At 40.9% G+C, this 26767-nt stretch overlaps 1 protein-coding gene across 2 annotated transcripts; it reads left to right on the top strand.

The window, feature by feature from the left end:
* The first annotated feature begins 5646 nt into the window (after window positions 1–5646).
* TXNRD3 (thioredoxin reductase 3) lies at window positions 5647–26471 on the top strand. 2 transcript variants are annotated; one of them, XM_050904548.1, is made up of 16 exons: window positions 5647–5802; window positions 12502–12562; window positions 14171–14280; window positions 14482–14595; window positions 16492–16564; window positions 17464–17583; window positions 17993–18135; window positions 19575–19690; window positions 19799–20024; window positions 20253–20345; window positions 20805–20881; window positions 21756–21912; window positions 22113–22220; window positions 23130–23225; window positions 24761–24895; window positions 25188–26471. In XM_050904548.1, exons 1-16 carry the CDS (start codon window positions 5680–5682, stop codon window positions 25248–25250), a joined length of 1815 nt encoding a protein of 604 aa, XP_050760505.1. In that variant the 5' UTR covers window positions 5647–5679; the 3' UTR covers window positions 25251–26471. The 2 variants fall into 2 exon arrangements, with proteins under 2 accessions (XP_050760505.1, XP_050760506.1); XM_050904549.1 differs by lacking the exon at window positions 22113–22220.
* Window positions 26472–26767: the final 296 nt, after the last annotated feature.

The following is a 26767-nucleotide window of genomic DNA, read 5'->3' as shown; positions in this document are numbered from 1 at the left end:
TCTAATTATGATGCGTTCAGAAAACCTCATGCTCACCTTAGCACTTTATAATAATGATATTAATCAAAATTAAACACTGTTCAAGGGACACTAACCATACATTTTAGACTGAAAGTGTGATGGGTAAGATTAGATGAGACACATTCAGCAGACTCCCAGGGCCAAATTTTGAAACAGAGGACCACCAACATCACGTCTTCAGAAAAGCAGGTATACAGCCATCTCTCATTTGCAGGCACAAACTAGCAGATGGTTTGCAAAACCAGGAAAGCAAACTGAAAGCACCCACTCTGTCTTTTACAACTTCACAAGCATGAGTTTTGCATGGAAAAAATGCATGTGTACATCATTAACAGATGCAGGTCCTAACTGTTCCACTTTGATTATTTCTTTTTCACTGCCTTGTTTCTGACACCTTTTAAAAAGGAGCACAACGGCTTCTCACTATTTATTCAAGATCTTGAAGAAAAATTATTCCTGGTGGGTCTTGAGCTCCCCCCATTGACTTCTCAATAGCAGCTAACATCCAGGCCTCATTTCAATGCTCCGCCACTGTCCAGACAAGCTTTTCTGAGTGGGATGTTGAATCCTTACGACAATGAAGATATGATTGCCCTCTGCTGTGTGTATGCTCACTCTATTTTAGCACTACCACTGCTAACAGAAGTTATTGCTATGCCCAGCCCTTCCTGGAGAGTGCTGCTACTCAGCTGAAGAGCTTATTTTCCTTTCTTCAGTGAAGGAAGAATAATCATTTCTCCCTAAGCTCTTCCCCCTCCCTTCCTGGCCAAAGTCTCTTATGATCTGAAAGACTCTTCCAATCTCAGAATTGGACCACAGGGTTATTACACGCTCTGTATTATGTGCACCATCAGCACTCCAACGAGCTGATGGTAATATACTTAATGGTGCCAAAATTTGTGAATGTGCCAGAAGGCTTTTGACATCATTTGCCATGAACACTAATGCATAAACTCTGAGCTGCAGGCCATCTGCATGTCACCCAAATGACTGGCTATCAAATCAGGTTTTCAACAGCCTCCAGCATGGCTCAGTCTCCATTAATTCTCCATCGTTAGTGTTGACAAAGGGTGTAACCATGCTCATGGCTAAGGACTTCGGCTGTCTCCTGGCTCATGACCAATTTCTACGGTAATACAAGGACAGCCAGTTGTTATTTTTTCTGAAGAAATAACCAGCCTCTCTTTTCTGCCTTCTACCCATGAAATGCTCGTGGCTTTGGGGAGATCTCGAGTTCCTTCTCCAAAACAGGAAATGCAATTCTAAAATGCAGCACCCTTATTCTCCTGGTGCAGACAGGGTAAGTTCCCAGAAGGTCAGGGAAGGCACTGGAATAATGTGAGAAAGATTAAGGCCACAGTTTTGGGCTTTTGTCACCTTCTTGATCTTTAAGACACATTCTCTACTCTTTCTCACCTGTGTTACAGCATTCTGGATATATAAAAGAGGCAGCAACCTTAGGGAATACCCCTTCATAGACAGATCTGCAATGGAATATAAAGCTGAAGACAGGTCATGCTCTTTCCTTTCCTGTGCTGTGACACGAGGACCGAGTCAGGGAACAAAGCGATGTGGCTGGGAGGGAGCTCTCTGGCTATTCTTCACCGTTAAATTGGCTCCCTTCAGCAGCATCAAGGCTCACAGCTATTTGAAGGTACCTGAGGAATGGGAGCAAGCCTAGGTGACACATGAATTTGATTTTAGACAAAAGGATGGCTAAAGACTTTCACATTGTGATGTTTAAAACAGTTCCCGGGTTCTTTTCTACCAGCTATTTGCTCCTTCCTCCAAATATCTTCTTGCAAACAACTTAATTTAGAAATGCTTCCAACATCTGCTGTCTGCATCAATTTGGTTTTTGGAGCCTTTTCTATTGCAAAGACTGTCTTACTTCATGTTTTTCAGAATGGTGTGTAGCTTTATGCTTTTAAATATGGGATCAGACCTTTATGATGCTAAGAGCCCTCTCGTCCTGTGCAAGAGCTGCGGAAATGATGCATATTCTATTCTATTCTATTCTATTCTATTCTATTCTATTCATAAACCTCCCCTACCAGTTTCTACCTCAATGCCTTCCTGTCGTGGTTTAGGCCCAGCCGGCAACAAAGCACCACACAGCCGCTGGCTCACTCCTCCCCCCAGTGGGATGGGGAGGAGAAAATATAATGAAAGGCTCCTGAGTTGAGACAAGGACAGGGAGGGATCACTCACTGATTATGGTCACAGGCAAAACAGACTCGACTTGGGGAAAAAGAAAACAATTTAATTTTGTTACCAATCAAATCAGAGTAGGATAATGAGAAACAGAACCATATCTTAAAAACACACCTTCCCCCCACCCTCCCCTTCTTCCTGGGCTCAGCTTTGCTCCCGATTCCTCTGCCTCCTCCCCCCGCAGCAGTTCAGGGGGATGGGAATGGGGGTTCCGGTCAGTTCATCACACATTATTTCTGCCGCTCCTTCCTCCTCGGCGGGAGGACTCCTCACACTCTTCCCCTGCTCCAGCGTGGGGTCCCTCTCACAGGGGACAGCCCTCCACAAGCTTCTCCAGCACGAGTCCTTTCCATGCACTGCAGTCCTCCACAAACTGCTCCAGCGTGGGCTTTCCCACGGAGCCACGTCCTTCTCCGGACCCAGCCACCTGCTCCAGCGTGGGGTCCTCCACGGAGCTGCAGGGGAATCTGTGCTCCGCCGTCAACCTCCATGGGCTGCAGGGGGACAGCCTGCCCTCTCACCACGGGCTGCAGGGGAAGCTCTGCTCCGGCGCACCCCCTCCCTCTCCTTCCTCACTGGCCTCTGTGTCTGCATGGTTGCCTCTCTCACATCCCACTCCTCTCTCCAGCTGCAGCTCTTCTTTTTAGCAGTCTTTCCTCTTCTTAAATATGCTGTCACAGAGGCACTACCACCGTTGCTGATGGGCTCGGCCTTGGCCGGAGGCAGGTCTGACTTGGAGCCGGGGAAGCTTCTAGCAGCTTCTCACCGGAGCTGTAGCCCCTCCTCTGCTACCAAAACCCCACCACACAAACCCAACACACTTCCCATGGCACATTATGTTACATCATTAAGAAGTATTTTATGTGGTTTGGTTTTCACTAATCCTCAGACTAAGCTGAGTAATGCATAAGAGATGACTGTCTTAATGAGACCAGTTGCTTTTATTCTGTTTATATCAGAGAAAGCAGACCAAGGCCTTTCATGTGGAAGGTGGGGAAGCTTACCATCATCCTATAAGCTCTTTGTATAGCTGCTGACTGGCCTGCAGGGAGCCACAGTTCAAGCATGCTTAAAACTTTATTAAACAAGTCTTTCACACTCCTATGTTTAAAACAGTTTCCTGGTTCTTTCCACAAGCCACTCGCCCCTTCCTCAAAATCTCTTCTTGCAAACCACTTCATTCAGAAATGTTTACACCACTTCTGCTGTTTCACAGATTTCAACAGTCTCCTAGTGAGTGGAATTGTTGCCCAAAGAGCTCTAGTCAACCCCTTAGATCTATCCCCAGCACACCTGAAGAGTAAGATCTTGAGAGCTGAATATGATCTGGTATTCGGAGGGAGAAAATAAACCCCAAAACAGAAGACAGATTCAGGGCCTATACTGTTAACAATAATCAGAGCTACTATAAGCTATTGAGGTGCGCAGGCAGGATACTAATGTGGCAGTCCCTTCCTGTCTAGAACTGAGCAGTCGTCTTCCCTCTTCTTTCTCCAGAGTTCAATCCTTTCCCTTTGTCTCAACCATCAACAGCAACTGCCAACACAGCAAGACCTTACCTCCCTGCTCTCTCCTCCACTCCAGCTTTGAGGAAAGCAAAGCTAAGCAAGGTACTGCCATTATAGTGCTTCCAGATCACTCATTTGTGTTCCGAGTTGACATTGTCCCCCTCATCCATTCTTCATAGAATCACAGAATCATAGAATGGTTTGGGTTGGAAAAGACCTTTAAGGGTCATGTAGTCCAATCCCCCAGCAATGAGCAGGGACATCTTCAGCTAGATCAGGTTGCTCAGAGCCCCGTCCAACCTGACCTTGAATGTTTCCAGGGATGGGGCATCTACCACCTCTCTGGGCGACCTGTTCCAGTGTCTCACCACCCTCATAGTAAAAAATTTCTTCCTTAGATCTAGTCTGAATCTACCCTCCTTTAGTTTAAAACCATTACCCCGTTCTTGCTCTATCATCTAAGGTAACAGTGATAATAATAACCAACAGCAGAGAGAGCACAGAAGGGAAAAAAAAACCCTCAAGTGACATAATTTGCCTTGGACATTCATTCCTCATGGGACTTGGCACATTGCCATCAGTGTTGAGCTGTCTCTGTGCTCTCCTCACCTATGAAAGTAATTCCTGTCACTCAGAAGATCGCAGGGTTTGATTTAGTAACATGAGTGAAATTTTTAGATGTTAAACCAGGGCAACCCCTTATGATTGTTTACAGAAAGCTGTTGCTGCAATTAGTAAACACTGGCTTGCTCTGCCGGGAGATGACCAGGTTCTTGGGACCTCGGCACGCAGCCTGCCATTCCCCAGCCAAAAACCCACCAAAGCAGGGGAGCAACCAGGCAGGATTCCTGCTGCTCTGTGCCCTGGTACAGGCTCTTTCCACTGTTCAGGCCAGGACATCACCCCCTTCCACCTTTCAGTCCTGACAATTACTACAATTCTTGAGAAGAGAATAATCAATCTAATCAGAGATGTGTGTAACAATAAGCAGTACCAAATGCTTCAGCATCCCCTTCCTTTAACCTTGTAATGTGTAAGAAAAGGGAGCTTCTTTCTGCTGTCTTGGCTAACATGTTCTCAAGCCATAATCCATTTTATTATAGGAGAAGCTCCACCTGTACGCCAGTTCTCCTCCTTGTGTGTAAGAGACCCAATCAGCAGGTGAAGGAAGCTGCTCTCCCCCTGCAGTAGGCACCTTTGCCCCCTAGACTTTGCCCTAATTTATAGGGCACCGACGGGGGACAAAACCGGCGCCCCCGGCCCCCGCCGCGGCTGTTTGTTCCACGCCGGGACACGGGGCGATTGCCGCTACCTCGGGACCGGACGGCGGGGGAAAGGCCAACGACCGCTGAGCCAGCCCCAGCTCCTATCTGTCCCTTCCAGTCGCTCCCCGCTGAAACTATTTGCCCTCCCCCGCCTTCGGAGGCGCCGGGGGACCCGCGGGACGAGCGAGCGCTGTGAGCGGCCACAGGAGGGACTGCCCCGCCGCGGACCAAGGCCAGCGCTGCCCTCCCGCCATCGGGGCAGCGAGACGCCCTCTGCGCATGCGCTCTCTCGTCTCCCTCCTGTTGGGTTATTCCACACTGCCTCTCAGATGGGATGGGTGGCTTAAAAAAATGCAAGTTTATCCTTCTCTTTGTCACCTTTAGGTAAATAGTAACGCTTCTACCTCTGATCTAAGGGTAGTTTTTTATTATTTTACAATGATTCATACTGCGTGTGGCTGAAAGACAGGGCGGGAAGCGCCGCTTGGCATTTTGCCCCCCCCCTCCTGCGGGTAGGTCGGTCCGGCTCGTCGCCTTCCCCGCTCCGGAAGGGGCGGGGTGAGGTTGAGGGTCAGTGCGGGCGTCGGGCGCGCGCCCTGCTCACCCAACGGCGGCGGCGCGCGCTGGGTGGTTGTAGCTCGTCGCTGCCCGCCTCAGCCGCCGGCTCCGCCATGCCGCCGCCGGGCCAGACCAAGCTGCCGGACTGGGACGGCCTGAAGCTCCGTGTGCGGACCCTCATCGCCTCCCACCGCGTCATGATCTTCAGCAAGAGCTATTGCCCCTACTGCAATAAGGTGAGGGGGCGGCGGGAGTCACCTCGGCGCGCTCCCCCGCGGGCCCTCTCCTCGGGCCGGCAGCCACCGGAACGGGGGGTTCTCGGAGCCGCTTCCCTCTTCTCGCCGGCTCGGCTCGCCGCGAGGAGGAGGCAGGCCTGGCGCGGCCCCCCTGCGAGGCGAGAGACATCTGCCCTGAGGGCGCCCGCTCGCACGCCTGGCGGCCCGCCCCGGGCGGAGGGAAGTGCGCAAGGGGAAGAGGGTTGGAAGGCAAGCGTTGGGGATGCTGCTTCTTGTGACGGCACCCTTGGGGTTTAGAGAGTACAGACGTAGCGCTGTATCCATCCCGCTTAAGTACTAGGTGCCGCCCCTTGGAAACCCCCTTATCAGGCTTGAAATGAGGCAAAGATCCTAACTAGCGTCCTTGGTAGTTCTTTCCCACGTGAGTGAAAGGGTAGATGAATGTGTGGGAAGTTCCGCACAGTGTGCTTGTTCCTCAGCTAAACGGCTTTTGTATCTGTTACTTGAAGGTCAGGGTGCTGGTTGTGTTGCTTTCTTACTGAAAATTTGAGCACCGCATTGGTGTTCAACTTGGACAGAGTTGTATCCCTGGGGAGGGATAAGTTTTCTGCTCTTTTTAAATTTGAGGGAGAAGGTTGACTCTATAGCAAGAGTGTAAGTTCTAAATACTGGCCATAATGTGTGTTTAAAAAAACCCAATTTGATTAATTGTGATGTTTAGAGAAAAATATCTTTCTAGCCCTGGTTATGCATCAATATCACTGGGTAGCTGTAACTGGTGAGCTAAAATCGCTGAAGAAAAACAGGATCTTCATTAGAATTTTACAATACCAACATGCTATAGTCATAGCGCCTACAGAATCTGGGTGTTTGTAGGCAGTGTTATTCTTGGATGTTTACAAAAAGCACTTTATAAAATCTTAGTTAAACCTCATAATACCATATTTGATGTGGCCATGGTGGAAAAACATAATTGGAACTGTGGGATCAAGTCCTGGTGTTCCTCAATTGAACTGGCAACCAGGGAAACACTCAGAAGCTGCACTCCCATGTGTAGGTTAGGTTTAGTTCCAGTAGCTCTTGTGAGGGAGGAGATATTATGACCCTGTTGTAGAAAACTTAAATGAATATATCCTGTTTCACTTACAGCTTAATTGAGGTTTTGGGAAAGGAAGCTTCTGTGTATGAGAGGATAGGCAAAACCAATGCCTTCTCTCCAAGAATGTTTTGGCAGAAAGACAGTATAGCATAGTAGGCAGCTCAAGTCCTTCTAAAATTTGCTTACTTATCAAATTACTCAGTGGAAGTTTTAGCAAAGGAAGAGTTGGAGCCTTGCTCAAGTCTAGTCCAGTTAACAAAAATGTTATCTTCTGTTGAGGAGAAATCCTTTTGTTGAGGACTTCAGTGCTGTCCATTGAGAAATACTTAGTTGTGCCTGTCTGTATTGCTCTGTGTGCTTTTAGTGATCATGATTGCTCAAGTGTTGATATGCATGGCACTCAGTCCAGTGTTTTTGAGATCATACGGTGGCATAGTAACTTTTTAAACCTTGTAACCTTTTTCTTCATCTGTTTCTGGTATTGCAGTGGGGCTAGACTAACACAAGGAGCTTAAGGGAAAAATAGACTTGATTGTAGTCCAGTAATTATATTCCAGATTAATGTTCTTTCCTGCATTTGTTCAGAACTTCTCCCTTAGGCAGGATTACTTGCTTCAGGGAAACAATCAGATATGAGGAATATTATCTTTATTGTCTTGGAAAGGGGAAAAATTAGTATGGTGAGTAAGAGGGCCCTCTTTCATGGGCCTTTCTAGGAGGGAGAGTTGAAAGACCCTATATGAATCTTTGTGAAGGAACAGCTGATAGACTTGGGGGAAGGGGGTAGGAGGAAGAGCTGATTGCTCTAGTAGGCAGACTTCGTTGGCTTACTTTCCTGTTTGGAACAGTAGAGAAAGGTAATATAATGAAGAAAACATGTAGAAGAGGTATATATTGCAGAGGGAGAATTAGAAGAAGAAAGCTTATGAGAGAAGGAAGCCACACGAGACATCAAGTGATAAAACAGAGAAATATCTGCAACAGTATGAGTATTAACAACCCCTCCCACTGAAGACTTAAAAAATAGTGAAAGGAATAGGAGAACAATAAGTAATGTAGCATTCTTGCTAGCTGATCTAGTCTGTAGAATTAACGAAGTGGATGTAATTTGAAAGTGTAGTTACAGCTTGGGTACTTAGCCTGTAATCATGTAGTTTTGAGTTCTTAGATGGATATGAATAGTGTGCACTGTGTCTGTCTTTTACTGTGGATGGTTGTTAGCAATGTGCTTTTGGTAGGATTAATTGAAAAACTGGTGAAGTTTAGCACTAGTGCAGAGAACACTCATGCTCTAATTTGGGGGGTGGGAAGAATTCTTTATTTCAAATGGAGGTAGCCATGCTGGAAGAAAATTAAGATTGTGCTTTCCTTCAGAAAAGCACTGCAAATGAATTCTCTAAATGAATTAAGTAGTTGATTCTGTTCAGTTTAGTAGCATGACTAGGCAATTGTGCAGTTCTTTTTCTGCAAATTCGATTTATTGTTCAATTGCTTTAGCAAGGCAGTAGTGGAGAGGGGGTGGTGTTAGCATGACTTTCTTGTCATAACTTAGCTTGACTGTTCTTTAATTTTTTGCCACCCTGAAAAGATTTAATATTAAGTAAGATAGAAGTGCATAAAGAAAACATAGGGTTTTAGCATGAAAAATTGTGATATGTTGAAATTATTTTAAGAGCAACAACTGTGGTTGCATAGAAGTTGCCAGTTATTCTAGTTATATGGTATGCTATTACCGATTATGTTCTGTATCCACAGGGGTTTCTGGTCAATTCAGCTGTAGCTGTTATAGAATGTTAGCTGATATGTGAAACAGCAGACCTACCAGGACATACCATTATTACTTAACTTTACTGTATCAAGCTTATTTCAAACCTGCTTAGCTACCCTAGTGACAGAAAGCATCTCCAGGAAGAGTTTTCTAAAGCGTTAGACCAATTTCTCAGTTTCAGAGAAATTATCTACTGTTTAATAATATCTGGAAATTTTTCTAGTCTCTCTTTTTGTGAAAACTGGAAGGGTTTAATAGGTAAATGAGGCCATTGCATTGGTCAGATGGGAACTAAATGGTTGTATCAGTGACCACGCAACCTAGTATCCTGTCCCAGACACTTATTGGAGAAATTACATTTTTAGGATTGGGGTATAAGGGAGGAAATTTCTCGGTATGCCACTGAAGTTTCCAGCACTGTGTGGCTCAGAAATTTCTTGACCTGAGTTTGTATTAGTTTTATTGAGTTAAGGTTTTCAGTGGATCTTTCTTTCATTGGTTGGTCTAATAGCTCTTTTGATCTCCTCTTAATTTTGGCTTTTATGATGTCAGGTGGCAGTAAGTTCTCCAGTTTGTGTATTGTATGGAGGTTTACTTCTTTTTCATTTCAAAATTGTTTTCTGGTAAACGCAGTTGTTGCTGTTTGCTCCACTGAGTATTTCCCAGAAATCATTTCCTGTTCACCTTATCTAGATATTACTCATGATTAGTGTATGTTATCTTTCTACTCCTCCTAATAATTTTCTTTTCCAAAGTGAAATAATCTATTATCTCTTGCCTGTATTGAAGATTTCATAACTGATCATATACATGTTACTTTTCTTTCTCTTTCATTAGCACGACACAAGCATGATCTATTCATAAGTATAAAGGGCAATAGCTACTTCTAATTAGGATGCTGACATTTTGTCTGATTTTTTTTTTCTCTACTCCGTATCTTCAGTAGAGAATAAAGGTTGCCTAAATGCATTGTCTTAAATCTGTCCTTTCTTGAGTGTAATCCTTTCGTGTTCTACTGATGTTCTCTGTCCTGTCCTCCCCCCCGCCAGCTGCTGTTGCAATGTTTTAGCAGGTTTTTAAAAAAAAAAAAAAAAAAAACTAGTGAAAACTTGTCTGTTACTCTGCTGCTTTGCTGCAAACTAAAACAGCAGCCAAGTAGCTAATTTTGTGACTTCCCTCCAGATTCTTAGCTTACCACTTCATAGTAGCAATCTCTTTAAGCTTTGCTTTTTAGATCTTTCATGGCATTCAGCTTGGGCTTTGTAACAGCAGTTGCAGAGCGGGAGGTCTGGAACAGTTCCACTGCTGTTTCCCTTTCATTCAGTCCATAGCCATAGTCATTCCAGTAAGCAAGCCTGAAGGTAATGATGAGTTCAGGACAAAAGTTTTTAGGGCCACCTAGATGATTAGAGGACTGAAGCACAGGATGTGTGACGAAGGAGCTCAGTTTGTTCAACCTTGAGAAGGCTAAGGAGGGATTTTTACTTGCTGTCTTCAGCTACCAAGTAGGAAGACAACCAGACTCTTCTCAGAGTTGCAGAGTGAAAGGACAAGGGCCAATAAATACAAGTTGCAATGAGAGATACTCCAATGAGATAAAATGGAAATTCTTCACTGTGAGGATGGTCAAACATTGGAACAGACAAGAGAGGTTATGGTATCTCTGTCCTAGTAGATATTCAGAACTGGAGTGGACAGTGCTTGAGCAACTAGATGAACCTTCGCATTTGGCCCTGCTTTGAGCAGGGAGTTGGATCAGATGACCTCCAAAGGTCCCTTACAACTTAAATTATTCTATAATTGTAGAACTAATGTAATCAGTTATACAAGCAGAGCTGTTTTTGTATATTACAGTTGATACATGATGTGGTAAGAAACTTACCATGTAGTTGGTATGGAATACAAAAGCTTTATGTTTGTCTGTGTAAAGCTCAATCTCCAGTAGAAAGCACTGGAATACTCAGCCTTTGGCATAGTAACAGCATGGATCACAGCAACATTAAAAACATTTTATTCATCATGTGTTTGACATCTTTAAGCTTGTTATATGTGACTCAACTTAGTGAAGTGCTGTCAGTAAATTTGAGGTTCATCAGAAAGCTGGTTGGAAGAGATTTCTTCTGAATTGGCAGCAACTTAGTGTGCTTCATTGTTCGGACTCCATGCTGGCAAGTGGGTCCATCACACAGACATTTAGTGCTTCTTGCTAGAGCTGTTTCACATCCGGATAGTTATGATTAAAGCAGATTTTTTTTTTTTACGCATTACCTTACAATATCTATTTGCACAGCTAAGTCTGCAAATTATATTTCAAAGGAGTAAATACTGCCATATGTAATACTATATCCTGTGCCATGAGGTATGGCGTTGTCCATCTGGAAGGACAGTTCACAATTTCAATACTGCCAGTTTAACAAATAATGTTACTGTAAAAATCTCAGTTCTAAAAGGCTACCTGATTTGAATCTGGTAGTGGTATGCTCTATCCATTCAGAACTGATGTTAGAAAAATACCCAGAACTCTGTTGGGGGGGCGGGGAAGGCAGTAAATCTCAACTAAGTTGTCGTTTAGGATGGGGTTTGTTCTTTTTAAGACAAGGCTTGTATATAGACTTCTTTTATTGCTGACTTCCAGATACATGAAGCATGTTTCTAGGACATGTACTAGTGATACTGTAATCTTCAGAATGCTTCTCCTGCTTAATGGAGAAGAATAGCAATTTAAAAGGCTAAAAAATGTAATTGTTACATTCTGATATTAACTCTCTCAGTATTTCACAAGCAAGATATGATTGATTTAGTAAAACAATGGCAAACAAGTTAGAACTGCTCCTGCCTGATCCTGGAGGCTGAAGCAGATGTTGTTAAACAGCAAACCAAAAATCAGAGCTGGAAAAAAATTCAAGAGATCATCTAGTCTTGTCCCCTGCCTCGGGGCAGGAGAAGCTGTAGTTCAAACACTTTTGACAGGTACTTTGAAGCCACTCACTGATGAAGACTGTCATCTACCTAGGCAATACGTTCCAGTGTCTTACTATTAGGAAAAACTTTTCCTAAAGTCTAATCTCAATCTCTTGATGCAGTTCAAGACCATTAGTTCTTATTCCATCCACCACTGCTTCTCTTCTTCCTTGAGGTAGTCAATTATTTATTTAAACACAGCTATTTCTTTCCCCATCTTTTCTGTGTTAAACCCAACTCATTGACTCCTTACAGTAATTGTTCTCTGCTTTTTCTAAAACTTTTCTGAAGTACAGCAACCAAAAGTGAATGCAGGGCTGGTAGGCATGAGCTGTCCTAGTGCTGAGTACACTTGGAGATTATTACCTTTTCTGCAGCTTTTTATAATGCACTTTTTTTTTTTGCATTTACTTGACAGTGTTTTGTTTTGCATGTTATCCTCTACTCCCTTTTTTCTTTCTTTCCTTAGTACTATCAAGGAATCTAGCTGCTACTTTATCTCTCTTCTTGGTATTTTTCCATATGGCAGTTATTCTCATCGCTTTTGATATGTCAGGGATGGAGAAGTCTGCAGCTAAGCAAATTGTATATAGAACCTTTTTCTTAAGGTGATGAAACTTGTGTTGGAAGGTTGCTGTAATGTGGAATGCTTAATCTGAGTGCTGTTAAATAGCCTGGCTTTAAGTGAGGAACATGCAAAACATAGAAGTAGTGCCAAACTTTACCAAAGCCATGTAGAGCTAGGCCCTCGAAGCACAATAACTGAGACTTAAAAGTTACCTGTGTATGTCCAACAATCAGGTTTTACCCTGAGCTGTGTATCAGATCTTGTGAAACCTTTGCACTGTCATTGTGTCTCTTTCTGTTGTAGGTGAAAGAACTCTTCCGCTCTCTGCGTGTGGAGTACTATGCTTTGGAACTTGATGTAACTGGTAAGTAGAAGAAAGAAAATCTGTCACATGCTGCTTAATGTAACTGAAAACGAGTGACTGTGCATGACTCCTTAAGCTGTCTTGAACTAATTGGAGGATATATAAAACAAAATAAATTTTAATATATGCAGAGATAAAAGCAATTAGGCTTCAATGTGGATTTTAATACAGGATGTGTTTTTAATATAACTAAAGGCTTACACTCTTTCTGTACAAATCGACAACTGATAGAGGATATGAGATCTGATTTCTCTCTGAGGAGTTCTGTCCTTTGGGAAAAAGCCTGTGGTATTTTTCTCCTACCTCAGATTCTTCTGTGGCTTTAGATGAATTGTTAATGTTTGACTTGGTATATGGGTGACCTTCACAGGGAAAGTTGCTGAGTCATTGGAAGGAAGGGTAAATTCCAGTACCTTGGCTGTTGCTAGTTTGAGGTTGTTTTTTTTTAAAGCCCAAGCTGCTTTAGTTTTAGTACATGTGTAGTGCCTTATGCGTATATGTACATAATGCATGTAGCTTTTAATGTTGTTTTAAGAACAAGTAGTTTCTAACATAATTCTTAGTAAACTCTGAATTGCACTGTTGGTAAGCTGTTGAATGTGTATTATCAATTTTTTTCTGTACAAGACTTAGTTTCCAATGCTTTTTTAAAGTGCTAATGGTTTTTTTGAAGTGTTTGTGCCTAAGCAGTGTTTGGGAAAAATGTACTTATTAATCCATAGCATCTCTTCTTACTTATTTTTACTTTTTATTAAAGTTGTGATACCGTGAACTAATTATAGTCCAAGATATATCAAGTACAATGCACAGTCATTTTTTTTCTGGAATTACTCCTAATTAATAATGTATTTCCCTTGCAATTGCTCTGATTACTGATACTAAATAGATATGGTCTTGGAGTAAAAAGTTTTTAGTCAAAGTGATTACTTTGACTAAATGAGAATGAGAAAATTCTCATTCCTGCATTTACTGCTAGACAACTGCTGAGAGATCCAAATTGAGCCTGTGTGTAGGTGCTGATGATTCAGATGTCGGGCCAGGCAATGATAATCTTAAAACTGGAAGGTTTAAGACAGTGTGGTGGGTAGAAAACGTCTGAAGGTAGCTTTAGGTTAAGTAGAAGAGCATGTTCATTCTTTCCATCCCCACATTCTCATAATACTAAGCTGCTGGGCAAAACTATGTGCACTTACACAGAACATACTCCAAAACCAGACAATTCTCATGAAAGAAAAGCTGTCTGTATGATCTCCTGTGATATCTGGAAAAGAATTTTTGTGTGGTACCAAGTGTGACACTGTCAGGAAGAGACTGATAAGAATCCAGGAAATACAGGGACTAAACTCTGTTACTTCAACTTTGCTCCATTCTGTAGAATTATGGCTTGAAGCACCAATTTATCCTTGGTATTTAAGCATGCTCTTTTGAGAAGTAGTTTCTGAAGACTTGCTTATGTTCAGGAAGTCTACAAATGTGGTAGTTATAACAGAATTGTTTTCTTGGCAGGCCTACAGTATATTGCAGTCCAAACCTTTAACACTTCAGTTTGTTTTAAAAGCTCCCTTCTTGAAAATTGTTCTATAATGTACCTGTTTCTTTTATTCTTAGCTGATGGACCCAGTATTCAGCAAGTGTTAGTAGAGCTAACTAATCAGAGGACAGTGCCTAATGTATTTGTGAATGGAACTCACGTAGGCGGCTGTGATTCAACTTACCAGGTAACTTTTCTTTAAAAATCAAATGGAAGTAGACAAGACTACTGAGTGAATTTGCTGTTTGATCATAATTAAATTTTGTGTGACACATTAGACTGGGTGATCTAGGTCAGAGAAGGCAATTTCATTCAGTTTTTGTTTGCTCAGAAATGTGTGTGGTAATTTGATTTTTTTTTTTTTTTCCCCTCCCCCTTCCCCTCCCAGGCTTATCACGATGGATCACTGCAGAAACTTCTTGGGGATAGCAAAGATGTAGAACCCTATGATTATGACCTCATTATTATTGGTGGTGGCTCAGGTGGACTTGCATGTTCCAAGGTATGATGTGAAAATTGCATTAAAGAACAGGGTTGTATATGAAAGTTCTTCAAAAATTAGTCTCTCTATTAATCACAGTAGTATAAAACAGTCTATATTTTGATGATTATTACTGTTCAACTTGTTAATTAATGAATCAGTAGTGGTCTAGTAATGTGCTCGCTCAGGAGATCATGGTCTGTGTGGACCAGTTTCTAGCCAATGTCTATTCAGGTCTCAATCCTAATAATAGGTTTTAGATTCCTGGCCAAGAGTGGAACCAAAAGTTTTAAGTATCTCCTCTTCATGTGTGGTACACAGGTACTTTAACAGTTCCAAACAGTAATCTGGAAAACTTGAAGGCTACTCTTGAAGTACTTCAGACTGTTTAGGATTCAGGATCACCAGTCATCTAAAATGATGTGCTTTCAGCTGTTCTCTCAAGGAACTGGTTCACTCTTTAGTTGTCTTTCTAGCTGCTTTTCCAGAAATGGTAATAGAGATTGTGTACCTTTTACACAATTAGCTGTTGTTCAGAGTGCTTCAGGACCTAAGGTGTGGATTCAGTTTTGTCTTCTACCTGAGGGATTTGAACACACACTTCCCACCTCTCAGCCAGGTATCCTAACCATCAGTTTATGGTTTGGGCATGGTGATGTTATTCTTGACAGCCTTGATGATTGCTGTACAACAATACAGTTAAGTGTGCAACTTTCACTAGATAGCTATAAGGCAGGCAGGAGAAGGTGACAATTGAATTCTTCATTTGGCCAACTGGGCATTTTCAGAATGCTCCAGATCTTTCCTCACAGTGCCTTCTGGGACATCAGTTATAAACTTGGTGATAATTACCGAACTGTTCAGAGTGGGAGAGGTCAGGTATTCACAGAATACAAGATAGCTGGGTAAACCTTGTTTGAGCCAGGATTGCAGTAACTGTACAGGAGTTCTTAAACGGATTTGAGGCACCTAAAGATTTGATGCAAGCCCTTGAAAGATCAAACAATGGGTAGATTCAATCAAGTGCCTGGTAATTCCTTGGACAGAGTATCATAGGATTATTCAGGTTGGAATGGACATTAGGAGGATGTCTAGTCTAAGCTTCTGCTCCAAGCAGGGTCAACTGTGAGGTCAAACAAGATTATGCAGGACCTCATCCACTTGGGTCTTGAAAACAGCCAGGGGTGGAGATGGCACAGCTTTTCTGGGAAACCTGTTTCACTGCTTGGGTGTCCTCATGGTGTCAAAGTTCCTTATATCCAGTCTGAAACTCTTGTTTCAACTTACGTCCATTGTCTTTTGTCCCTCCACTACTCGCCGGTGTGAAGAGCCTGGCGCAGTCATCTTAATGACCTCCTCATAGGTATTGGAAAATTGCTGTTGGGTCCCCTCCAAATCCACCTTTTCTCCAGGCTGAACGTGTCAAGTTCCCTCACCCTTCTCATAGGGCGTGTGCTCCAGCCTCCTGAGTGTCTTGGTGGTCCTCCATTGAACTGTCTCCAGTTTATTAACGTTGCTATTTTTTTTCATTCATGAACATGCCAAGTCAGTCCTGCCCTCTTGAGAGAAGAGGAGAGCTAACAGCGTAAATATTTCTGAGTGAGGTAGTAGAGGATCATAAGCTGATAAGCCCATCTCGTACCCTCTTCAGATCATGGCTTTTGACAGTGTAGGATGATATGGATGCAGCATTGAACATAAGCATCCATTCAAAGTTGGAAGAAAGTAATAGTTTTTGAGGGATTTCAATTTTTGCCTAGTGAAGGAGGTAGAAGAGCCATATGTGATAATGAGACTAACTAGCAAAGGAGCCTTCTATTAGTGCTAAGTATATCGTGACCATAAATGAGCGGACAGGCTTTCTTGATCAGGCTTTAAAAGTTCAGTAATGCTGACTTGTCTCCCTGTCTTTTATAGGAAGCTGCTGCCTTGGGAAAGAAAGTAATGGTATTAGATTATGTTGTTCCAACGCCTCTCGGAACCTCATGGGGTAAGCTTCTGTTAACTTGTATTTTATGATGTTTGAGTGCCAGTGATATATACTGAATTGTTAGGTATGGATTTGTATTCTTAGAAATTGTGGCTGAATTCCTGTAATTCTGGAACACAGATAACAAAGGAGCTGTTTTCCTGGCATGTCTGCTTTTCTGGACAGTTATTTCTGGTTTGTGCATTGCTAACTCTCAGTTCTTTGTCAAATGTTGTTTTAGGTTCTGTTCACTTTCAAATCGTGTCCGGATAGTGTGTGTGTGTGCGCACACATGTTTGCATTCTCATGTTTGTGGGGTTGGTTTTTTTGCCTTTTAGTTCATCTAGTTCTATTTTGTGGACAACTGGTCTAGGCTACCTCTAAAACAGTGTGACTATATGGCAATGCATGTCTAACATTTCCATAATTAAAGACAGCTGCTGTCTGACCTTATTAATGCTATTGGCAGTTGAGAATGAGTAAGGAGCTTCATTGGTCAAGTTTTATTAAGTTGAGGTATGAATGTGCTTTCATAGCTAAGATTTCAAACAAATACATATTTCAAATTCCACATAATAGGTGATACTAAACTCTAGGAACTCTGGGCTTTTTGCCTTGCTTACTTGCCAGTCTGACTAAAATCTGAAGCACTCTGGAGTAAGTATCCTGGGTCTATGTTTAAGACAACACACTGTACCCTTCTTAGTTCAATGAGTCAAGTAACCTCTTAAACTGAATACAAACTTGTAAGCTTAGTGTGTTCATTGTATTTTAACATGTCTGTTACAACAGAAATCTCATGTTACTTGTGTGGCTATAGCAAACGCCAGCTGATATATGGGTGATTATACAAAGCACATGATAGGAAAAGCATAAATATCCTCTTCACGCACGTAATAACATGGTTCTTTTCATCTTAGGACTTGGTGGCACATGTGTAAATGTAGGTTGCATTCCTAAGAAGCTAATGCATCAAGCAGCACTTCTGGGTCAGGCACTCCAAGATTCAAGGAAATACGGGTGGCAGTATGAAGAACAAGGTTAGTAAGAACACAGAGGGCAGACCAAGAGAGTGTGCAGATGAGACTCTGAGCTTGAGATCATTCTTGTACTTTGGACTTAGTAAACTAGAGGCAGAGTTCAGTAGTTTCCTTAGGTGAATCAGAAGGCATTCTCCTTCTTGAGTCATAGAAACCTTTAGGATTGAAAGCTAATTGTGTTTTGTTCCCTATATTATCTGAATTAAATGAAAGAACTTCTAGAATGGGCTTATTTCAGATAGTAACAAGTCAGGTAAATATTAGCATAGTAGAACAGGACTTTAATATGCATCCTCATTACTGATGATAATGTTTTCTTAGCATGATGTACAAAGAATAAGACAAGTTTTTCTTTAAGGGTTCATTACACTTTGATTTCTTTAAATATGAAATTAATGTCTTGCTTCAGTTAAACACAACTGGGAGATCATGGTAGAAGCAATTCAAAACTACATTGGTTCTTTAAACTGGGGCTATCGAGTGTCCTTAAGAGAGAAGTCTGTGACATACCTCAATTCTTATGGAGAATTCATTGAACCACACAAAATTAAGGTATGTACTGTGTTTAAAACAGTTGGGAGGGAAAACTCGTGTTCTAAAACTGCCTTTTAAAATCCAACAAGGAAAAGGCTTCGCCTTGACATTGCCAACTTAAGTCAACTGAAGTTAAAAACTCATTTGTGAAGTAAGTTATTGATTCAAATTATTATTGTACTTTAGTACATGCCACAGTGTTTGCAAACTTAGTAACTGTTATGTAAGAGTAATGTGGATATGTGTAAACTTATATCTTGCATGAATAGAGTAAGGTGGTCTCAGTTGCTAACTTCATGACCGAGGTCAGCAGCCTCAGTGGGGGGGGCGGGGGGGGGGGGCGGAGAAAAGCTTTGGCTGTACGATTTTGCCACTTGGAAAATCTTCATACTAAAGCATAAAAACTATTGAAATTAAATTCAGATTAAGCACTTGCATAACAGTGCTGCTGGAACCTTATGCTGTATCAGCATAAGAATTAAACTGTCACTTCTGCAAGACAAAACATGTGCTGGCCATCTTGCTGTAAGTGAGCGTATTGTAGCAAGGTTAGCTTAGAAGTGCCTATTGAAGACAACTGTTTGGTTCAGTGGGTGTAATTGTCTGTTTTCAATATGAGTTTATGAAGGCTGAACTACATGTGTTTCAAACCAAGAGACCAGCACTGAAAAGATAGTAGTATGCTCAACTTACCTCATCTACCAACTGTTCTAGTGTCCAGGTATGCAGGTCATCTACTTAAATGTCCTTAGTCTATAAATGAAGTAGAACAGAAAGACTTTCAGCAGGAGGTTGGACTAGATGACCTCCTGAGATCCCTTCCAACCTGAATTACCTGATGACTCAATGGAGAGAAAGTTTCCCTTCATCTGTTTTGGAAGACAAAGAGCAAGAATGAAGGTCAAATTTTGAGAGATGCATTGGCAAGATGAAATTTCCCAAGACCAAAGACCTCTAGAGGTCAAATTAGTTGGAATTCATTTAAGGTTGGGTCTTAGGCCCTCTGAAATCATGTAACTAGACACTTTTTGGTTTTAATTTCTACATTAGCCTAAGAACTAATCGATGTTGTTCTGTCACTAGCATTGTGTTGGCCTTTTATTGGAAGTGGGGAGACGGGGGAGGCTTAATTTGTTGTGACTTTTTATAACTTGAAAGTAAAGTTGTTATGAACAATTCAATCTATTTGAGTAGTTGAAATGGGCAGGATTCAAAGAGTAAATGATTTTAAGTGCTCTAACTAATGTGAGAAAAGCCTGATAGTTTGTGATTTAAACCTGTTGTTCTTCAGTGACCTGCATGGCTGCTGTGAATGCATTAGTTCTTGTTTGAAACTGCTTGTTCTTGATTCTTAAACATATCCACAATATTTAAGGGGAGGATTACATAATTTTTTTATTTTATCTTAAAACCTTTTCCTGTGATAAAGAGTTTATTAACTGTGTCTATATAAACAGGCAACTAATAGAAAAGGACAAGTAACCTATCACACAGCAGAGACTTTTGTCCTGGCAACAGGAGAAAGGCCTAGATATCTGGGTATCCCTGGAGATAAAGAATACTGTATTACAAGGTGAGATGAAAAGGCATAATAGACTGAACTTTGTCTGCTCTAGTGTTTGCAAAAACAAACCAGCTTCTGTTGAAAGACCCTTGTAACTTACAATTCTTTTCTTTTTAGTGATGACCTCTTCTCCCTGCCTTACTGCCCTGGCAAAACTCTAGTTGTGGGTGCTTCCTATGTGGCTCTAGAGTGTGCAGGATTTCTTGCTGGTCTAGGTCTAGATGTCACAGTGATGGTGCGTTCCATACTCCTTCGGGGCTTTGACCAAGAAATGGCAGAAAAAGTAGGTGCTCATATGGAAACACACGGCGTGAAGTTCATCAGGAAGTTTGTACCTGTTCAGGCAAGTGCTTTCTTTAGGTTTCTTCTCTCCTTGCAAAATTAAACGGCACATGTAGAATGCACGTGCTGTCTGGGAAGGCTTTGGCTCTGTACAGGAATAAATGTTTTATGAGATTAAGCTTTTTTACTGATGAATGATAGATTAGTACGTCAAGGTTTGAAGTGACAATGTAAGTGATCTCTACTGCTTAAGTGAAAGGTCATTCTAAGCTTACAAATATTTATACAGGTTGAACAGCTGGAGGAAGGCATGCCTGGAAGACTGAAAGTGACAGCAAAGTCTACTGAGGGACCAGAAATCTTTGAAGAAGAATATAATACTGTAAGCATTTCTGGATTTGAAATAACTGAATATAGCAGCACATGAAAATGTATTAAAATACTTTAAAAGTTGTTCAGGAAAAAAGTAAAGGGAAATCTTGCTTGAAAAATTGTTCACATAAATTACTGGCAGAAAAAAATACATGAAAATTCAATATTCATCTTCAGTTGAGCCCTGTCAGCAGAATGGGTGAAACTTTACGTGTCTGGAATTTAGTTCATATGAACAGTGTTATTGCTTCTATTTTTGTTCTGATATTAACGTTTTGCTGTTTGTTGCATCTCTGAAACAAGTTGCACATGGAGGTGCCTGAACTGTTGGTGGATCTTTCAAAAATTTTTTTGAAAAGTCACTTCAATCATATGCTTCGCAGTTTTTTCAGAAAAAGACCAAAGGAAGTGTTATGCTGATTATGCTTTTCTTGCATAAAATTATTGCATTTCATTTTGGTTTTTTTAGGTTTTGATAGCCATTGGTCGTGATGCATGTACCAGAAACATTGGTTTAGAGACAATTGGTGTCAAAATCAATGAGAAGTGAGTATTGCTCAATTCCCTTAAAGCACTGAATGTGATGATTTTTTTTTACCTCTTTAACAATAGCTAATGATACTGATGCTTTTTTTAAATCCTCACTCTTACACCTGGCAATTATGTGAACCTTTAAAACCTTTTCTCTTCTGGATTTGAGTACAGTTGTCCATTAACTCAATTTCTTTAATATGTATTTTGTAAAAAAACTATTCTGAGTTAATACCTACTTGTTGGCCACTGTGCTTAAGGAATAGATTTAATATATTTGCTTAATTTACTTAGAAACTACAGTTTAATATTCTGTTAAATTAAACATTTTATTCAGCTCGTGGCAAGTTGATCTAGGGATTTAGAGGCAGCAAACTACTCGCTTCCTACAGATTTAACTTTTTTCTTGTGTCTCCCTGGTGTCAGTGCAAAACTGGTGCAAAGGAAGAGGCAGGATTATGTTGTTCAGGAGAGAAAAATTAAGATCAGGTTGCAGCAGCTAACAATTTACTAAGCCAACTTACTTAAAGATGTGAGTGATACTGCAGGTCTCTCCCCATAGGAGAAAATGTACATTGCAAGCTGTATAATAATCAGGTAAAAGATCATAAATCCAAAGATGTCTGAGTAACTTCATTGTCATCAGACACGCTGTTGCTCAGGTCAAAACAGGCCCACTGAATACTGACTTCAGCCATGTGTCAGAGTTGCAGGTAGTTGATGCTCTGAAGAGTTTGGCATTGAAGTAAAAAAGGCATAAGCATATTTAATAAAATGTGCTCAGTAGTTAGAATAACATCTTTGTAGCAGAACTTCTCCCCTCTGTTTTTTGCTGAGCTCTGAGGAGAGTTATGATACAACTCTATTCTCTTCTCTGTTTGTTTTAAAGGAATGGGAAAGTACCTGTAAATGATGAAGAACAAACCAATGTGCCTTATGTTTACGCTATTGGAGATATATTGGATGGAAAGCTTGAACTTACTCCAGTTGCCATTCAAGCAGGGAAACTGCTAGCCCGCAGACTTTATGGTGGTAGTTCCACAAAGGTAAAGCTATAAGAGTAAAATTTCAACTTATTTCTATGCTTTTTGCCTCAAAATTGCAATAACTGGAGTTGATTTGTCCACTTGACTGTGGGCACTGCAAGTGTTTTGTAAAAAAAAAAAAAGTGCTAATACAACTTTTCCTGTTATGTACTGTAGAGAACTTGCATAGTCTAAATATAAATTTTGTTTTTTATTTTTAGTGTGACTATATCAATGTACCAACGACAGTGTTTACTCCTTTAGAGTATGGCAGCTGTGGGTTAACTGAAGAAAGAGCCACAGAAGAATATGGAAAGCAAAACTTGGAGGTGAGAGCACTCAAAGACTTGTTTAACTTGTAGCTTGAGAATGTTTTTCTTGGGCCTTGCTGCTTTACACTCAAGGCACAGTGTTGAAACAAGATTAGAAAGTTAGCTAGATAGGTCTTTGATCGTGGAAGTGCTGTCATCTGGCTAACAAGGTATTGGACTCCCAGAAATCCAAGACTGGACTTGATACCGTTAGAATTGTGCGTAGCTATTTGCGTGCTGCCAAGAAGCATTTGACTTCAGGAGGCCAAACTCGGGCTGCAGAACTGTAGATGTTTTTTTTGTTGTCGTGAATTAAAGACTTATTGCTGAAGTATACCAAACTCCTGGGATGAACTGTCTATTTTCTGCTTGTTCACTGTACTTGAATTGGGAATTAATTTCTTCCTGACCTTTTCTTATGGCTGTAGGAGTATCAGGCATAACTTCCCTGTTTTATGGTAATTTCTGGCTTCTGCACTTCTCTGAAGAGTTTCATTAAAGCTGTTTGCATGCCTTGTGTTTAACTCCTTACACCTTTCAAATACACTTGGCATTATTTAGCTTCTGCTGTTAACTGTTTTGCAGAGTAGGCTTAAACTTATAGTAACTAGATATTAATTTTGTACTACTAAAGCACTTCTCTTTCTGAAAGTATGATTTTAAAAAGCTGTGTCTTACAGCTGTTGCTGTTTTAAGCAAGTATTTAAATCAGGGGCGCATGGTTTGAGTCAAGTCTTCCTCTACTGACTTTTGGAGGACGGACTGCTTGGGCTGGGGGGAAGAAAAATCACTGTCTTGTCTAGTATATATTATGAAAATCTAGTGAGTTAAATGTCAAACCACCTATTTGTAAAGACATTAAAAATTAGAATTATGTCTGACTGAATTCATCAAATTCTAATGCTCTTTTTCTTGTCATCCTCCCAGGTTTATCACAGTTTGTTCTGGCCACTTGAATGGACAATACCAGGCAGAGATAACAATACTTGTTATGCAAAGATTATCTGCAGTAAACATGACAACGTAAGTAGCAAGCTGGAATGGATATGCTGCATGTATTCTTGAAATGTCTTTTTAGACCAGCCAAAAGACTAGTATCTTTTATTTGGCCTGCCTGAGGCCAGCTCTACCCATTCTGTTAACATAAGTATTTGTTTTAAGAGGTCTAATCAATTTGGAGAGAGCTGGTGGTTTTGTTTTGGGGTTTTTTTGGTATAACAGCTGTTTGAGTGAGTGGTAGCTTTGTGCGTTATGAAACTTCATCCTGAGTTCCTATTTAAGGGTAGATTTGTGAAGAAATTTGCCAGGGTTTTTCTTCCAAGTGGGTTTTGAGTAACTGTACTATCTGGTGTCTTACTTTAGGTTTCTGGACCTTGTGTTTTTTGCCCTTTGCAAAGTGTAGAGTTTTGTATGTTCAGTAGAAACTTGGAAGACATGTGGTTGGTCCTAGAAAACTGATGAGAAATGGGAATTTCTGGTGATCAGTAGGCTCTTGTTGTTGCAAAAGATAAGTGCCAATGCTGTCCGGTATTTTTCCCCAAAACTGTCTGGGAGAACAGACACACAAAGGAAGATTTTTGGTGTTCAGGATTACTTTGGAGAGAAGGAATGATATGATGAAATAGCATGGCTTTTAAGCTAAGAGGAAGTAAGCTTACCCTTTTCCTTATTAGCCCACCTAACCCTTTCTCAAAGACTGCAGAAAGGCTCAAAGTTCTGCTTTTATTCGAGCCTCATTGGAAATAATCCAAATGAAAAGAACACAATGGAAGCAGGGATGTTACTTAGATTTCTATGTGAAAGGTTTTTTCCTAGGATGCTGGAGGAGAATGTAAGGTAAATAGTGTATTTAAATCGCTCATATTATGAGGAATTTGTATCCTGTCTTGCAAATCATGGCCAGACCTGGGCTAGGATATCTCTGAAGGCATGGGAACATCCTGGGAAAATGTTTTAAAATCTTGTTTGTATCCCTCTTGATAAACCAATTAATGAAACAAATTGAAACAAACCACACCCACTTTTAACTTGGTTTTATAGCCTACTGCCATCATGCTAGATCTTGCTACAGAGACAGCTTGCTCAAAATTCAAGCCCATAATATTTTCATTTTCCTTCTGGTCAACTGCTTGGGGAGGAAGGGAACAGCCAGTGAAGCTCTTCAGTATCAGATTTTTAACAAACAATATAAACAGGTCCTCTATCTGACCTAATTTCAATGTGGAAAAATAATTTGAAATCTGAATGTACTAAACATATTGTATGTCTAGAAAATCATAAACAGCTGAAAAAACTAAATCTGTTTGATTTTAGGCAGTATCTTTGAATTAGTGCTGTGCAATGATTTTAAAACCCATTCATTTTAAAACTTGTTTCATTCTGCTATAATGGACTGAAAAGAACTGCAGAACTACTGTCTTCGGAGTAGTTCTTTTTTTGTTAGTCTGCTATTGACCTGCTTGCATAACATATTTTTAGTGTAGTGGGAGTTACATACTAGAGCTTTTGTTAAACTTTACCTAGTACTAACTGCTGTTTTGCTCTCACCTGTCTTAAAGAATCGTGTGATAGGATTTCATGTTCTTGGACCTAATGCTGGTGAAGTTACCCAGGGTTTTGCAGCTGCAATAAAATGTGGTCTCACCAAAGAATTACTTGATGAAACAATTGGTATCCATCCAACTTGTGCAGAGGTAAGGGAGGGGGAGGGCACAGCTGGATTTAAAACCTGCTTTTGAAGATGGTTACCTAGATGCAAGGAAAGAATACTACGTTGTATTTCATGAGATTTATTTACTAGTTGCTTAACTTCTAACCGTAAGATACTGACGTGATAGAAAATGTGTTTATTATGCACTGCAACTTGTTTTCCATTGTAACAGTTCAAAGAAATCTAGTATTGTTACTTTACAAGAGGAGACCAATAGCCATGTGGATGATAATACAGAGCAACAGTAAACAAGCTGTTCTTTCGGTGTCTTACAGGTGTTCACTACTATGGATATTACAAAATCTTCAGGACAAGACATCACTCAAAGGGGCTGCTGAGGTTAAACCTGCTGTTTTACATGTTTTCATGTTGTGCACCGTTGGTTCTGTGGAAGCCCTAATACATCCAACTGCTTTGCAGCAAAATAAACATTTGCATCAGTACCACTGTACGTACTGCAGCTGGGAGTGGTGCCTTTGTGAGGCTTCCTCAGTAAATAGTGTTGCAAATGGAAACAGTAATACAGCAGGGAAATCTTGAACTGTAAATCCTGACTTTGCTTGGAATCAGCACTACTGTGCTTTTTTGACGTTCTGGCTCGGAACCTTATTGTGAGGTGAGCTACGACTGATGGCTGCCATGCAAGGTTGGGAGATCTCTTCGTCTGGTCAGATGACTGAACTACGCCTGAAGGAAATTATTAAGTTGCACAAATTAAAGCTAATGCTTCTAGGCTCCAGTGTCTTGTACAAATGCCTGAGATAGAGGACATATATAATTCAATGATTCTTGCCAACAGTTTACAGTTGACTGATTTATCTTTTTTTGATGCATTTTGTTTTACTTAATTGTATATTCAGTTGAGGCAAGATGGCACAAATAGGATGCAATGTTGAGCCGTGCAGTTCAAGCACTAGTCTCCCACTTCAACCAGTCTAAAACTTCAAAGTCATCTAAGACATCGCTGTTGTTCACATTCATAGTTGTTTGACCTCAGGTGACATCATGTCTTTAAGATAAAAATTTCAGCTGTAGGCATCTTGTGTGTCAGGGTTGAAAAGCATAAGCGCAAGACCTTGTCAATTTGCTCTTGCTGTTTATGACTATATTTAGTGCTAATAGTCTCAAATCTGGTTTCAGCTCTGTAATGTAAAACATCACAGAACCCAGAACTGTAAGTCTGTACTGTTATATGGAGTGTTGAAGTCTTGGAGGAGCAGGGTCTGAGAGTAATCTGTCCCACTAATTATAGTAGGTGCCTGCCCATGATGGTAGTAAGCGTTGTATAGAGTTTCTCTTTGAAGCACGTGTTGCAGCAGAGAATGATGACTTGGTGTGCTATCATGTTTTGTGTAGTGTTGTGTACAGTCAGTACTCTGAAGCTTTCTTCCACCCCTAGCATTCTGCTCTGGGGGAATTGTGCTTGAATTTGACTCTTAATTTTGTCCAAAGAGGTGTTTTGAAAGACTATTCTGAACACTGTATGATAGTAAACAAACAGTTTTAAACTATTTAATCTGTGATGTACCATGGAATCTGAAGTTCAATAAACAATGAATACAACATTTTGTGGTGTCTGATCTCATGGCTTATGTTATCGCATGCTTGAGACTTTATTGTGCTTCAATTATATTGTTTATCATGTGCAATACTAAAACCTCTATAGACTTGTGCATGCTGTCATCTTTCAAATGGAGAAACAAGTTGTCTTGCCACACCTGGGGACTTGCTCGAGAACTCTAACGTGCTTCTGTTTCAGTATGCAGAATTCTCTCTGTTCAAACTGAGAACAATTTTATACCACTTCTGTATACTCCAGAAGATCCTAAATACACATGTTGTAGTGTTTAACTGC

Source organism: Gymnogyps californianus, chromosome 13 (assembly GCF_018139145.2).
Source record: "Gymnogyps californianus isolate 813 chromosome 13, ASM1813914v2, whole genome shotgun sequence".
NCBI lineage: Eukaryota > Metazoa > Chordata > Aves > Accipitriformes > Cathartidae > Gymnogyps > Gymnogyps californianus.
This window is presented reverse-complemented; position numbering and strand designations above follow the sequence as displayed.